This window comes from Monopterus albus, unplaced genomic scaffold (genome assembly GCF_001952655.1).
Source record: "Monopterus albus unplaced genomic scaffold, M_albus_1.0 scaffold97.1, whole genome shotgun sequence".
NCBI classification, from domain to species: Eukaryota; Metazoa; Chordata; class Actinopteri; order Synbranchiformes; family Synbranchidae; genus Monopterus; species Monopterus albus.
In genome coordinates this window covers 1,275,310-1,291,092 of record NW_018127977.1, presented here as the reverse complement: position 1 = coordinate 1,291,092, position 15,783 = coordinate 1,275,310, and the positions used below count along the sequence as shown (strand labels likewise).

Here is a 15,783-nt window from a genome sequence, read left to right as displayed (position 1 = left end):
GAATCGGCACCTCCCTGTTTGGTTTGTTTCTGAAAAGCTGGACCTTGTGGCTGTTGGCTTCCCCTCCAATCACAAAGAAGACAGATTTGTCTAGCTGCAACATGTTGATCACTGATTTAATTGTTGACCTTGCCAACCTTTTGGCCATGTCAGGCATCTTCCTCTTCCATCAATTCTCTCAGTACACATGGAGTTTTCTCTTCTGTCTTGTGGCATTTGGCCGTCCACTGTTCCAGTGCCTCATCTGTGTAGAACGCTACCTGGCTGTGGAACATCCCATTGTCTTTCTCATGTACAGGCCCCTGCGTTATCGGGTAGCCATATTAGCTTCAGCATGGATATCTGTTTTTATTACTTGTTCTGTGGCCATTGCCCTGTGTGTGATTCAAAAGGACTATGTCGCTCAATTCCTGTTATTCCAGTGCACTATATTCCTCCTCATTTTTGTCATCAATTCCCTCTGCTGTGCATCCATCCTCAGAGCCCTAATCCGCCCCCCTCCAGGTGACGGAAGGGGGGAAAGGGGAAGGAATGCTAGAGAGGGAAGACAAATCAATAAAGAAAGTCTGAATTATCTGATGAAAAAGAAAGCTTTCATCATGGTTGTAATGATTCAGGTCTATGGGGTGATTTGTTACCTCCCAGCAGTTGCTCTTGTGTTTAGAGACCACGGATTAGAGGTGGCACACTTTTGTGCGGTCTACATGTTTAATTTATGGTATGTTCTGCTAAGCTCGACCACTTACTGCTTTTACCACCTGCACAACCTGGGCAAGCTAAAATGGATGAACTGTCTTAGGAAGAGATAAAACAAATAAAACATTTCTAGTCTGTGGGTACCTGAAATGCAGACTGAATTAAGAAGCATCCCTGTAGTTCTGCTCAGTCAGTGCCTGTTTAATTTGCATGTGCATTTGCACTAAACTGTTTTACATTGCTTGAGTGAAATATGCAAAAACACAGCTTTAAAGGTGGAGTTTCTCTGCACTGATTGCAAAGCAAAGCAAGTTTATTTGTATTGTACAGTATACACAAAGTAAAATCAAAAGTGGATTCAATAATTAAAACAACAATCAAAAAGACAACATCAAAATCTTTATTATAAGAGCAGAACTAATTTTACAGTAACTGAAATGAAAAAGAAAGTACAAGATAGGTTGAATTTTCAGTGCAATATGGAAAATGCTTATGGTTCAGACAGAATGTAAAGCCTTAAACATATATAAAATTTTTAAACCTGGATTAGAAGATAGTCAATGCCGGGCCAAGTTTAACATCTTCTGGAAGTCTATTCTACTGTATATCTGTAGTGAATGAAGGTGAAGCTTATTGCTGTTAATATGTACCTGTTTAGTTTGGGGTCTGGGAATAGTTAGAAGGCTGACATCAAATGACCAGGAAAGCCAAAAAACAGTCAGAGATGTATTGTAGTCTTAAACTACTAAGAAATTTAGAGATAAGCAGCAGTAATTTATCTGTATCTTTGTTGTTGGCAGCTCTATTGTAAATGAGCTGAAGTAGTTTGAGTAAAACCTGGGGAAAAGGTGTTAAACAGATTTCATCAATTCAAAATTGTTGAAAATACATAATATTCATAATTGCTTGTATTGTTATGCATAATGTGGCCCAAGGATTGAGCCATGGGGAAATCCACAAATTATAGTTTTCATTTATACTGCCAAGTTCATTAATGTATGTAAATGTTTGTAAATGTGTGTAATTTATACAGCTTTGCTGATTAATGACTGCTCTCATTCAGTTAATTGAAGGGTTATATATTTATATTATTATATATTGGACTAGTTTCTAAATATCTGGCATGTGTTGCTGACAGGTCAACGAAGAGCTCCTTTATGTGTGGACTCTGTAACAATAATCCTGTACTTTCCGTCTGCAATAAATCCATGATCAGTCAATCTAAATCTATTTTTGTTTGTTTGTCTGTTTTATTCAACAGTTATCTTACTGTAATACAGCTGAGAATCTTTCAACTTCCTGCTGTAATAAAAATAAGACGTGGGGATATTTCTTTGAAACACACTGACATTAAAATTCTTGAGGTGTCACTGTCACTGCACTTTTACTGGATTTCATCATACTGATTGCTGCAATGTGTAAAAAGTTCATTATTAGTAAATGTATTAAATAAAATCTATATGATCTCCACTCAGCTGCAACAACATGTACCTTAATTGAAATTAATGTGCAAGGGAGAGAGGGACAATGAAGGGGCTGGGAGGGATCAGGATCCAGCCAAACAAAGTGAGGGTTAGAGGGTTTTCAAAATGTTCAGAGGACAACATGAACTACTGTATATTGCACATAACTAGGTTAAAAGAGTCATTCAGACTGTGATGCACCGGCTTGAGAATGGCAACAAGTACAAAGCCAGAAGTAACGTGTTGCTAATGGGAATCTTAATACATATCACAATGAATGCAGCAGCAGCACATTTGACATACTCCAGCTAGAGTCCATTGTTTGACCTACTGGGATTGATGAACTTCAAAAATAAGACTACAACCTGCAGCTGGTTAGCTTACCTTAGCACAAAGCCTGGAAATGGGCAAACGTCTAGCCTGGCTTTGTCAAATGGTAACAAAATTCACCTACTAGCACCTCTGTTATAAGAGACAAGAGACTGTGTTAATTAGTGAGCTTTAGTAATACTAGTAATCATCTAATACAATGAAATTATAAAGAGTGGAAAACATATGCACCCACCACCATTCTATTCAGCATTTGTATAGAGAAGTAATACATGCTTTACAACACTGCAGGTTTAAACTTTTAAAAAAGGCCAACAGCTCTGTTATCAACTGTTAATACAGATGTTGAACTCATTCACAGACTGAGGGGACATAAGGAAGGGATAAAAAAAAATCTCAAATAAATTTGTACAAGTAACATTTAGACATTCTTTTCTTGAGTGTTTAATATTTATATGATAGCTATAGCATTTTGCTAAGTCATTTTGCAGAGTTAGACTTTATACAAAAAACAAAGAATAAGCTTATAAAACACAACACACTTTTACAGTATGTACCAGTGGTTTCCAATTGTTTTGGCTTGTGACCTCAGTCTAGCTGGGGTTCCTTGTTCCATTTTATTTTTATTTATTTAAATTTCCAGTCTCAAGAAAAAAATACTTTCCTGGTTTTCTGCATCAATTGGTCATGAAATGTGATGTGATCTTGACCAAAGTCACAAATATCATCCATCCATTATCTATACTGCTTATCGTAACCAGGATCATGGGGGAGCGACATACAAAGTGAAGGTGGAAAAAGTAATGGCAACACCAGGCTTCTAATGTCACTAAACCTCAACTAGAGTCTGGTGTTAGCAAACCTGGAGTCCAATCAATGGAATGAGAATGGAGGTGTGGTTTAGAACTATCTTGACTTATAAAAACACTCAAACAGTGTCAGTGTGCTGTTCATAAGTAGCATCAGCTGATGTGAGCCAGGCCTTGCAAAAAGGAGATCTCAGAAAACCTACGATCAAGAGTTGTTGATTTATATGTAGCTGAAAAGGGCTACAGAAACATCACAAAGACTTTAGATATTCATCGTTCCACAGTTAGACATACTGTCTAATGTCTATAAATGGAGACAATTTGGTACTGTGGCTACTCTTCATAGAAGTGGGTGCCCAGCCAAGATCAGTCCAAAGGCACAATGCACAATGAGGTAAAAAAAGAACCACAGAGTAATAGCTAAGGACTTGAAGGCTCTATTGGAGTTGGTTAACACCTCTGTTCATAAGTCATCCATATGCAAAATATTAAACAGGCATGGTATCCATGGCAGGACACCACAGAGGAAGCCACTGCTTTCCAAAAACAACATTGCAGTATACCTGAAGTTTGCCAAAGACCACCTTAACACTCCACAACACAACTGGGAAAATGTCCTGTGGACAGATGCAATGAAGATAACATTTTTTGGGAAGAACCTGCAGCACTATGTATGGCATAAAAAGAGAGCTTCATGCCAACATGAAAACATCCCAACAGTAAAGTACTTTAGAGGCAAGCATCATGATTTGGGGCTGATTTGCTGCCTCTGAACCTGCACCGCTTGCCATTGTGGAGGGGGAAATGAATTCCAGAGCTTATCTGTTGGAAAGCTGAAGCTCAGAACAAGCTGGGTGACGCAGCAGAACAGTGACCCTAAATCTACTACAGAATGGCTTTGAAGACACAAAATCCACCTTTTGGAGTGGCCCAGTCAGAACCCAGACCTCAGCCCAATAAAGATGCTGTGGAATGACCTCAAGAGAGCCTTTCACACTGGACATCCTAAGAATATGGCTGAGCTGAAGCTGTTCTGTCAGGAAGAATGGTCCATAATTCCTCCTGAATGTTGTCCAGGTCTAATCCACAGCTACAAGAGGAGCTTGCTGATGTTTATGCTGCCAAACAAGGTTCAACCAGTTATTAAAATAATGTTGCCATTACTTTTTCCACCATCACCTTTTAGGTTTGAGTGTGTTCAATACAGACATGAATGATTATGACTGTGTTTTATCAGCTTAAATAGTGTTTCATGAATGATTTATATATAAAATGTCTATCTTACAACTGTATATCTGTAAGGGACCGTGTACAATATTCAACATACATGTTGCTATTTGATGTACTGTACATCGAGTTAGCTCAGAGCTCATCATCTGTGGTCCATATTGCAGATGTCTATAAGCTCAAAGTCACTGCTTGTGTAGAAAAACAGGCACAAATCAAGCACAATTTCCATTTTGCAGATGTACTGGTATAATAATTTTTGAAATGCAGCTTTAGCACCACTTTGTGGCAAATGAGAGTGGTGCAATACAAAATAATTTATCAAATGACATTTATTTTTGGACAGCTGTCATTTTGAATACACTATAACAGAGTGGGTCATCGACAAATGACAGGATGGCTACATTTATCCACAACTCTCCACCAAAATCAGTTTAATATGTTTATGGTAAAAATCACATACAGCGCACACACAATACATGACTTTTTGGCCACTTGCGGGTAGTGGAAACAGCTCGAAATTGCAACATTAGCATCATTATCTTATTAACTATCTATAACTGTCTTAACATGTTCGTCTTTTTACACAGCCAACATTCAGTTGGAATCATGTGTACCAGATAAATGCGATTTCTTTTTTAGCTACTCCCAGCTGTGTGTGTGTTTGGGGTGGGGTGGTCACCCTGCCAGATGCCCCTGCTGACACAGCCCTCTGGGGCAATTTAGAACCCTCTAATTAAGCTACAGAGAGAATATGTAAACTCCACATAGAAAAGGCCCTGGTTGGGATTTGACCCAGGAATCTTCTGAGGTGACCATTGCTAACTACTGCACAACCATGTTGCTCATCTACCTGATGAATACAAGTCCAATATTCACTCTCCTTTTTGCTCTATCAATTAACTCCATAGAAAACAACTATTTATACAAATGTGGCTCAAAACACTGACGCACATCTTGCACAGAGACGTTTCCGAATGATGGCCTTCATATAGCGTAAATGTTATTTACAAAATATTCTAGTATAAAAAAAAAAAAATCACGAGCAACTTGTTGGGTTTTCAGAGCATATTTCCAGCCAATACAACAATGTTATGAAGTCTGGACTCCATACAGTAACTCACATTTGAAATTTAAAGTTACATAAAAATGAAGAAACTAAAAATCCAGGCTGGTTTAACTGTGACATATTATTGCTTATCAAACAATTTTAACCCAAAACTGAATACAAGTGGCACTAACTTAGTATGTCTAATGTGTATGCAACAGCCTCAAACACATTTGGTCAGAAGTATCGAGAAAACTCGATGACCTGATGCACTCAGTGCACTGTGACGCACAACACCCTGACAGTTCTACTTGTCTACACTAAGAGAATACACAATTCTTCGTTCAAGCAAAGTCTGACCAAATACACAAATGTTAAGGATTTCATCAAGTTGACCATACATTTCCTCTTGTCAACTTAGCTGTCAAGTAAGGACACAAAACTCAGCCAGGTGAGCCCTCACTTGTTGGATCAGGTGCTTGACATTCAAGCATATTTAAATGTGCCCATTGGATTCTGGCATTACCTCAGACAGTGAGATCAGGAGAAATGATAGAATCTTACATCTTGTTCACACATATAGACTTTAAGTAGCAGGCTCTTGTTTCTCACACGTTGAGCACGTCATTTACAAGTTGGGCAGTTGTTTTCTCACAGGTCTTGAGACACATATGATAAATTACAAACACTGCAGAGGCGGTTGGTCAACGTACATCAACTGGCTCCATCAGCCCTGTTTATATTTGATTTTATAATCAATGAAAGCACACCATTAACTAGCACAGTCAGCGATTGATCAGCATGGATGATTGTCCAGTCTAAAAACAAATAATATTGTTCTAACAAGATCTTACCAGTAGGTAAGAGTGTACATGTACAGAGTGTATGGGGGGAATCACTGAGGTGGTGGAGGAGGAGGAGGAGGAGGGGGAGGAGGAGGGAGGTCAGCGAATGGGACAAAGTTTGGTGGCCAAAGAGGTAAGGGGAAAGATGGGTTGAAAAAAGATGGAGGAGGGGGGTAAAGATGAACATTGGGTGGGGGAAAATGGTGAGGAGGTGGAGGAGGGTAAGCATGGGAAGGTGGGAGGTACATGGGAGGCGCATGTACTTGTCTGGGTGGTGGTGGTGGTGGACGTGTGTGTTGGAACGGTGGCTGCTTGTTCCTCGGGTTCTGGTGCCTGAACGCAGGCCCTGCATGTCTTGATGGGGAACCCCTGACGTCAGGCTGCTGCTGTGAGGTGTTCTGGGTAATGCTGGCAGCATTTTCTGAAAAAAAAAAAAAAGACATAAGGATTAGGACTAGTCAGACTAACGATTATCTTCATTCAGAAATATGGAGTATACAGCAGAGCAACAGCATGTGTTTACCTGCATTACTATCATCCCTCCGCTTTTTGGAGTTTTTCACTTTCCTCTTCGCTTCCTGCTCTTTCTCATCGTCACTATAATCTAAAGCCTAGAGAGACAGAGAGAGAGATCTTACTTTTAAAGGACTTACTCATTAAATAAGAATCTTGAAAGGGCAGTTACCAGATTCAACAATTAAAAAACTTGAAGTGCTTCACATATGTGTTATGTATTTCTTGTGAATTAATTTGTTCTTTTGGTTTAATATAAAACAAAACAAAGCGCCTCATAGAAACAGAGTTAAAAAAGCATGGCTTCCTCTCAGCAACAGATCACAACAGTAAGACACCTCTGAGAAATCAACCTGACACAACCCACTGTAAAACTAGGGGGTGTTCTTCATACTTGAATTTACAGGTTAGCTGGATAACTTGTCCACAATTTCACATTATCCTGAACATGTCAGTTCTTCAAAAGTCTCACAGGACTTCTCGTCATGGCAACACATACGTAATCTTAAACCTACTCGGGAGCAGGTTTGTTCTCAGGCTTATTCAATGTAAACAAGATAACTTCAAAGATATAAAGGGTCTCAGAGCAGGAAGTGACTCACTGAAGGGGGTTGAAGAGCCAAAATACTTAGCTAACCTTAGCAGGCATTAGAAAATCCAGGATTACTCATCTGATCTTGGATCTGTTTAGGGACGTATGAAGAACACACCCTGGAGTCCACTCTGACTCTGGCCCTCACCAGACACAAACATTTCTAGTTTGTTTTTCATAAATGAACATCCTGGTCTGTCCCACTGCAAGATTCACCAACTGCTACTTCTCTAGGTTTTGTATTTTATACACAGCATCATAAAAAAATAAAATAAAAAAAAAACATCAGAACATTTGTCAGTAAAGTGGAAACCTATTTAAAAAAACTGTTAAGAGCTGAACTCTCTCTGCAAGTCTCTTGACACTCCAGAAAGCTGTGACAAACTGTATCTGGAAGGTGACAGAAAGGGCAGTTTGTGGACACAGCAGGGTTTATTTAGGACACCAGACTGTTGACAGACAATGCTATCTTGTGCATCTGATTGACTGAGCACACCTGACCCAACTAATCAGCAGTGGGTAGGGATAGTTGGAAAACAAGCAGGACTGGGACTGGCCACCCCTGCTCTAAAGAGTCCTTGATAAAATGGAGGCAAGTCACACAAACATATAAAAACATCTAAACCCAAGCCTACAACTTATTTTAGAATGCTTGTTTAATCTCCACAGGACATCGTCAGGTCCTGGGAGGTATCGACAAACTGTAGTGTGAATGCTACTGCACCACAGGCACACTAACCCCTGCCCCCATCCCATGTTACTGCATCCATCTTCAGCCCTCTGCACATAAGACTCGAAGACACCAATAGAGCCAGAAAGAAAGAAAACAAAACTGAGAATGCTGTTTTAAAGGATAAGGCATTTTCTATATTAACATTATTTACAGTAATCTCCATACAGAGAATAAAACTGACAGTGAACTGCCTGTACTCACAGTTAAAGTCTGTCAGCTGGCAGTCCTGGCTTAACTTGTTCAACTGTGCAACAGAGCTCAATAGTCGCTCTAAAACAATCAAAAACACATCAGTGAAACACACTGCTGTGCTGGGTGACACGTTTTTCATAACGAAACCCCAGACCTGACAACTTGACCCCAAAGGCTCCATGAGGCCATAATTTCCTGAAGTTGGAACGAGTCAGTCAACTGCACATAGGCAAGATAATGTGCAACCTCTCAGCTTTGTTTACATTCTGGTAGCACCTCACGCTCAGGTCTGGTGTTTCTACAGCGGTGTGTTTCACTGATGTGTTCTCAAGCCTTTTTGAACAGCAACAGAGGTCTGTGGCACAGACAAATGAGCTAATCCAGGACTGACAAACATTAACTATGAGTGGAGGCAAATTGTCATCCATTTGAGTGTCTGTATGGGGATGGCTGAAAATATTAATATAGAAAATGACTGTCCTTATCATTTAAACTATAAAACGACAGTTTCCATTAGCTACAGTGATTACAGATTTGTTTAATCACAGAGTGGTAGTGACACATGCTTCACCTGGCATGTGTCACTACCTGTAGTGCCTACCTCGACTGGTGGTTCTTGGTCATTCTTCCAGGATGCATCTGATCCCTTTAAACTGAAGGGAAAGCACTTTCACTACAACATACTGGCCAGGAATAAACATCAATCCATCACATCAGAGCTGATAACTAAAAGGCAAAGTGAATACTTTTCATATTGGTCCAACTCAGTGGTATGCTCTATGCATTTGTGTACTTACAGTCTGAGCTGTTGCGTGAGGATGTATCCTGTGTACTCTTTGATGGCTGGTGCATAATAAACAGTCAGTCCCTGTGTCAACCCCTTGCTGAGCAGATGCTCCATAGAGTTAAAACGTAAAATATATAGTGGACTGGACACCGGACCAAACACCTCAAACACCTGAGACACAAACAACAGAAACTTATTACCATGTGGAAAGCAACAAAATGTTTCCCCTCTAAGTCTGTTCATTTGCAGTCACTCTCTCCTGATTGGTTACATGCTTGTGCTTTCTATTTCTCTCTCCCTCCCTTACTTTTTGGCAAATCAGTTAAATGGCATTTAAACAGTGGTATCATTGAATTTAGTTCAATTTCTTATAGCAGTGTCAGGTCACCAAAGAGAGGCAGCATCCAATACGCATCTAGCCCTGGTCGAGAAGTGTTGTGAAGGAGGGTCGGCTTATGTAGGCTGACCCATACAGACCGACTGACCACATCACTGTGGTCACTGGAATGGCATGTTAAAGGACAGCCAGGTTTCTGCTGGTCCACCCACCTTGCCCACAGCCAGTCTATCAGATCTAAAGATGATGCTGTCATCAGTCAGAGGGGGCGTGTCTTTTAGAGACTGGATGATAACTATGGAAATGGAAAAAGCAGTTAAAGACAGAGGTGCCAAAATGAAAACATCACAGCTTCCACTTATGGAAAAATGTCTGTTTTTTTTTTTTTTTAGAAATTAGACAGGAAATAATGAAATTTGACCTTAGTATGAGGGTGTGTGTTTATTTACCAAGTTGTTGTATGATACTGGAGACTGTTCCTACAGGCTGTAGTTCTGCATCCTCTGGTAACGACAAACACACCTCCTCTACCGCCGGCAGCTCCTATACACAAACAAAACATTTCAGCCTATGTTCTGATGGTGTTAAAGGTTACAGTCAACCTGTTCATAAAATTCAGAGATATCCAGCTAGCAGGACAATGCGGCCAAAAAGTGTGTAAAAAGATGTCTGGTCAGATGGTTCTGCATTCAACACAGCTCGTGGCAATTGTTTAGACCTAGGGATGAAATGGTTACTGATGTGAAGGTAAACCAACTTTCAGTGTTACCTAGTCTTGTAAAACACTTCATGTTGTTCTGCTGCTGTATACATTGAGTCTATTAGCCCACTACACACAATAACACGTTAAGTAGCGTAGTCACCCAACCAACAGGTTTTGTTCATTTAAAATCCGTCAGTCATCGACTTAATTGAAAAACTGTACAAACAGGAGAAACACTAGGCTGTGTTCCTCAGACTAATTTGTTTTTGAGTACTCAAATGCAACAGAGAAGTGAATATAAAAGTGTGTGTCAGAGAGAGAGAGACATCAATAATGTCACCAATAATAATTATTATTACATTTGTTTACAGAGCGGGCATGAACCAGTTGATTCCAGGGTTCACTTACTTTTTCCACTACCATTTTGAATGTTGAATGAGTGTGTTCAATAAAGACATGAACGATCAGAATTGTTTTGCGTTGTTATATTAGGCACATTATATTCTTCAGTACTCTTGATTTAAATGAAAATCAGATCACATTTTATGACAAATTAATGCAGAAAACCATAAAATTCCAAAAGGTTCACATACTTTTTCTTGCCACTGTGTAGCATGGGATGTATATGGACCGCTCTGGAAGTGAACACAATTATTGCTAGTTCATAAACTCTGATGCTGAATGTTTGCCCCCTCAATCCATTGGAATATATTGACAAAAGACATGGGAAAGCCGATCAGTGTTATTAGTGATCCAGTTGATTCGTTTTGAATATTTATTGGTTTCCCCCAGTTCTGCTGAAGCAGTAAGAGAGGGTCAGGAAGAGAGAGCTGCACAGATGGAGGAGGCTGCTGCTGTGGAAGAGCTAGTGCAGAAGGGACAGGTCAGGTGAACAGCACAGAGATAGCCTACTATAGCATTACTATATTTAACAATAAAAAAAATATGAAAACATAAATAAAGAACAACATGAAAATGAGCTCTCGCCCCATCACTCTGTTGTGGGCTATTTTAAATAATGGAAGGTAAGAAAAATGTTTATTTATTGTTATATAGTCTTTGGTGTGCTTTAAATTTGTTGCTGTAATACTCAGAATATAATGTTAATGTGTAGCGGAGTAAGAAGGCCCCAAATATAATGTCACTCTCCTTTTTAAAAATAGTGTTTCTAATTCTAAAACTCATGCCAGTCCATGGTATCACTGTAAAGATAATATTCAGGTTTTTAAATTTGTATATTTTTCCTACTCCTTGTTCTACCACAGTTAAGTTGATGAAGTTTAAATCGGACAAAAAGATAGACGCCGTTTTCTTTTTGGCTTTGTAACTTCACATTTCAGCTACAGAACAACAGTCATAACATGGGAATAAAAGACAAAATCACACCTATCTGTCCTTCAACATGGATTTGCCCCTTATCACTCAGTGTCCTCTTGTCACAGGCCTGCTCCAACTGGAGCTGTTGATCATCACGGTGGTGTGAGCACATGGCAGTTCCACAGGCACTGTTGCTTGTGACTCAGTAGGGGCTCTTTGGCCATTACTACCAGAGACAGGCATCTTGGTGTGACGCTGTCTTCCACACAACCCCCAGAACAAAGGTTGGCAGGGTTTTTCCAGGACAAGGCAACCCCTCCACAGATGGACTAAATCCCCACATTTGGCGGCCTTTAAACAACACACACAAATATATGATCACAGACTGACCTCAAGCAGGACTTCGTCTCTGGTTTTGACAGGGGCTGGCTGGCTGAAGCCCTCATCATCGTCATCCTCAAACATGGGGGCAGAAGGAGAAGACGAAGATGAGGAAGAGGATGAGGAAGAGGAGGAAGAGGAAGAGCTGTCACTAAGGACAGGAGAAGAACAGCATCAGAATCTATTATTTATTTTAATTTTGCTTCCTGTTTAAAACTTTTCTGGCATCAAATATGAAGTCAATGATTGGTATAAAATAGGGATGCACCAATACCACTATTTTTCAGACTGAGTTCAAATACGAGTACCCGCCCAATACATGAACTGTACTTAATAATAATAATAATGCAATGTTTCTAATATAGAAAATAGAAGTATAATGACTTTTGGCACAGTCTTTATTTTCAAGAGATTACATTTTTTTGGGTAATTAAATAACATAATAGGAGATGGTGCAATTTACCCTTCAAACTTTTGTAATGAACAGCACTGCCATCATTCTGATCAAACATATTGTGTAGCTGACTGAATGCCTGTGGCCTGCTACACAATATACTGTAATACAGTGGTTTTCAACCTCTATAGCAGGGCGGCAGCCCTCTGTTGGGATGAAATGATTTCATGACCTCCACCCGGAATGTCAAAGTTTAGGAGTGCATAATATCACAGTCGACAATATAAATGATATTTTTAATTTAACAAGCAAGCAGCCTTTACTTTCAAATGGCTTCTGTCTGTGGCTACACCCTGTCCTCTCTGGGGACACATTCCTGCACTGCTGCAGAGGCGTTGCTGGTCTCAGCCTCCAAGTCCACAAGGATTCAACTAATTTTCCTTTACAGGACTCATTATATCCTGCAGTTAACTAGATTAAATTAGCATTTGTTTTCTTCTTGTTCACAACAATTCACTACAATCAGCATAACAAGCACCGTATGGGTTTAGTGGGTGAACAGGACCGGGCATTTTGACCACGGGGAGAATGAAAATGTCACATTTCTGCATGTTGCTGTGATTCATTATTCTCTCTATTACTGTTGGATTTTGCTGCTCATATCAAGTGGTGAGTGACATCGCTGTAATATGCCCCATGTCTGTGTGTTATGGGAGGGAGGGACACTCATAGACAAACACAAAGCAGAGCAGTCACAGTTGGCTTTTCTTTTGTCACTGTCACTTTAGGGCTAAGAATTTTGTCAGTTGACTCAGATTGGGCTGCACTATCTGTTCTTTCTTTTTTTTTACCTTATATATAGCCTGAAAATTAGTAATCAGATGCAAAAGAGTGACAGGAACATATTTCTGAGCATTTAAAAATCAATAGAGAGCTGCATATGATGCAAGATTTAAACTGTGACCTATTTAAATTGACGATATATAATGTCAGGCTGCCATATGGATTTGTCTGAATAACAAGACAGGAAGCACACTTGTATTTCTGTTGAAACAATGCTCGTATAGGCACTTTTTAATTCTGAGACGTGGTTATAGCCTAGTTTACCAACATGTTTAAGCTTCTCTCGTCAGTTAACCACAGCGAATGTTGTTACATTTGATCTGTACCAGCTTGCACTGCTAAATATATGTTTATGATTCCTCTTATTTAAAATTCCTCATTAAAATGTTTTCCCAGCACATTTGTTAGCTTCCTAGCCCTGTTCAGAAGGATGCATGTCACAGAAAAAGTTGGGTAACCGCTATGCGCTACACTTTAATGGAAACTGGAAAACAAACCAGAGCCACATATGCAAAACCGGCCACACTGTTGTGACTGTTCAAGTCTTTTCTCTTGTAAAATTAGACTATGGTTTTTGAAAACAGTTGTATTAAACTACAAATCTCACCTTTATGTGGCTTGTCCTAGTGGGTTTTGTTGTCTTTTTCTCATCATTCTGGGCAGCACTTTGCTAAATAGTGTCTTCAGACCTTATACATCCATGCATCATACAGTAGCACCCTTGAAGAGGGTATTCCCCCTGACCACAGGGGAAGTATTGAGCAAACTGCTGCTAAAACTAGAAGTCTGACTGGAAGAGTCTCAGTTGACTGATGGGCCTCTTGACTAATGACTCACTCGTGGGGGACCCCCAAAGCCCATAAAAAAAAAAAAAAAAAAAAAAAAAAAAAAACACACATTTGAACCACTGAAATGCCTTCCCCACCAACTAACAACCTGCCCAACCAGTGGAAGGTTGATGTAATGTTGTCGTTAAGCGGTATCGGTGTGTAGAGTTGGACAACTTTTAGGAGTATGAGCACTGAAAAGTTTTATCGTATTGGTGCATTCCTAGCGCAAAATATTGGTAACCAGCATCTTTGGGCTAAAAGCATAAATTCCTTCTGTTGTGTATGTAAATACCTGTCTGAATCCTCCGAGTTATCGTCCTCAAATCCCTCTGGTATACACACACTGTCTAGAGAAAGTGTTGCTGCTGTTGAATCTGTATGCACAGCTTCTGTTTCCTTTGGATGTGTTGGTGTACTTGATGATGTCTTTGCACTGTCAGGGGTCTCAATTAGATTTTCTAGCTGCTCTGTCACAGCAACCTCCATCTCCTCCTGGTGTGTTGGCAACATCTGTCCATTGTCCTTGTATCTGTCTGAATCCTCTGAGTTATTGTTATCACAGTCCTCTGTCTCACACACACTGTCTACAGGAAGCATCACTGCTGTTGACTCTGTAAGCGCAGCACCTGCTTCTCCTGAATCTGTTTGTGTATTTAATGACATTTCTGCACTTTCAGCGGGGTTTTCTGGTTGCGTCGATACAATAACCCTCATGTCCTCCTCAGATGTTTTTTCATCCATCTGAAATGTTAAACACATTGTAAACCCTTAATGTCAATAGCTGGAATACTTAATCTATTATAAAAAGGCTACAAATGCCCTGAAACGAACTGATGACAATATAGTAAATAAAAGCTGCAAAACTAATTTATACGTAAAAAAGTACCTTTAAAACTAACAAAACAATTGCCATCAACTACAAAATAGTGACACCTTGGAAATAATTTCTGAACAAAATCACAAACACATACAAAGTCGACAAACTAAGATAAAAGATTCTTACTGTTGTTTAGCTAAATGCACGCTGGCATTTGTCGGCTAATTAGCTAAACAGCTAACCAGGGCTAACAACGTTAAATTTATGTTACCTTGTGTCCTCTACAGCCGCCAACCTGGATGAACTCAGAGACTTTTCTCCATCATATTCCAGAAACACTTTGTAAGAAAAGTAACACTATAGTATTTAACAAAACACGTGTTTCTTCGCGAAGCAATAAACCCCGTTCAGCAACGAAACTAGGAAGCCCAGCCAACCATACCAGAATGAACTAGACTAACTTCCGTTGCCAACCTTCACAATATAAGCTTCGTTGACGTCCATTAAAACTGCTATATACAAGGCGATCAAACTTTACAATGGGTCGTTATGCCAAAGGGAAAATGTGTAAAAAATACACTTGATTTTATGTAGCCCTTTTCACAAAAGTATCCTACATAACGCATTTGGTACACCAGTCTACTGACACTACTGATTGCCTATGTATAAGCAGTCATTTGACAAGACAATAAGACAACATAGGCATATAATATAACATTCATATCACAAATGACTATAGGCTATATTATGGAATGTATAAAGTAGACTATTAAATTGATACCTAATGAATATTTGAATCCCGTACCTATAGCTATACAGTTTATTTTGAAAGCAAAATGGTACAATTGTGATGGCAATTGTTTGTGTCTGTGAGCTTGACGCAAATATCCTCATGCTCTCATCCCAGAACTGTTCGAGACTGTCAT

General features: G+C 39.6%; 1 protein-coding gene across 1 annotated transcript; it reads right to left on the bottom strand.

Annotated features, from left to right (window-relative positions):
* Positions 1–4,331: 4,331 nt before the first annotated feature.
* On the bottom strand, positions 4,332–15,342 carry naf1 (nuclear assembly factor 1 homolog (S. cerevisiae)). Its single transcript, XM_020609011.1, has 9 exons — positions 15,129–15,342; positions 14,333–14,781; positions 11,983–12,124; positions 10,022–10,115; positions 9,785–9,867; positions 9,246–9,406; positions 9,050–9,101; positions 6,942–7,029; positions 4,332–6,839 (listed from the first exon to the last, which is right to left on the bottom strand). Exons 2-9 carry the CDS (start codon positions 14,779–14,781, stop codon positions 6,469–6,471), a joined length of 1,440 nt encoding a protein of 479 aa, XP_020464667.1. The 5' UTR covers positions 15,129–15,342; the 3' UTR covers positions 4,332–6,468.
* Between the last annotated feature and the right edge of the window lie 441 nt (positions 15,343–15,783).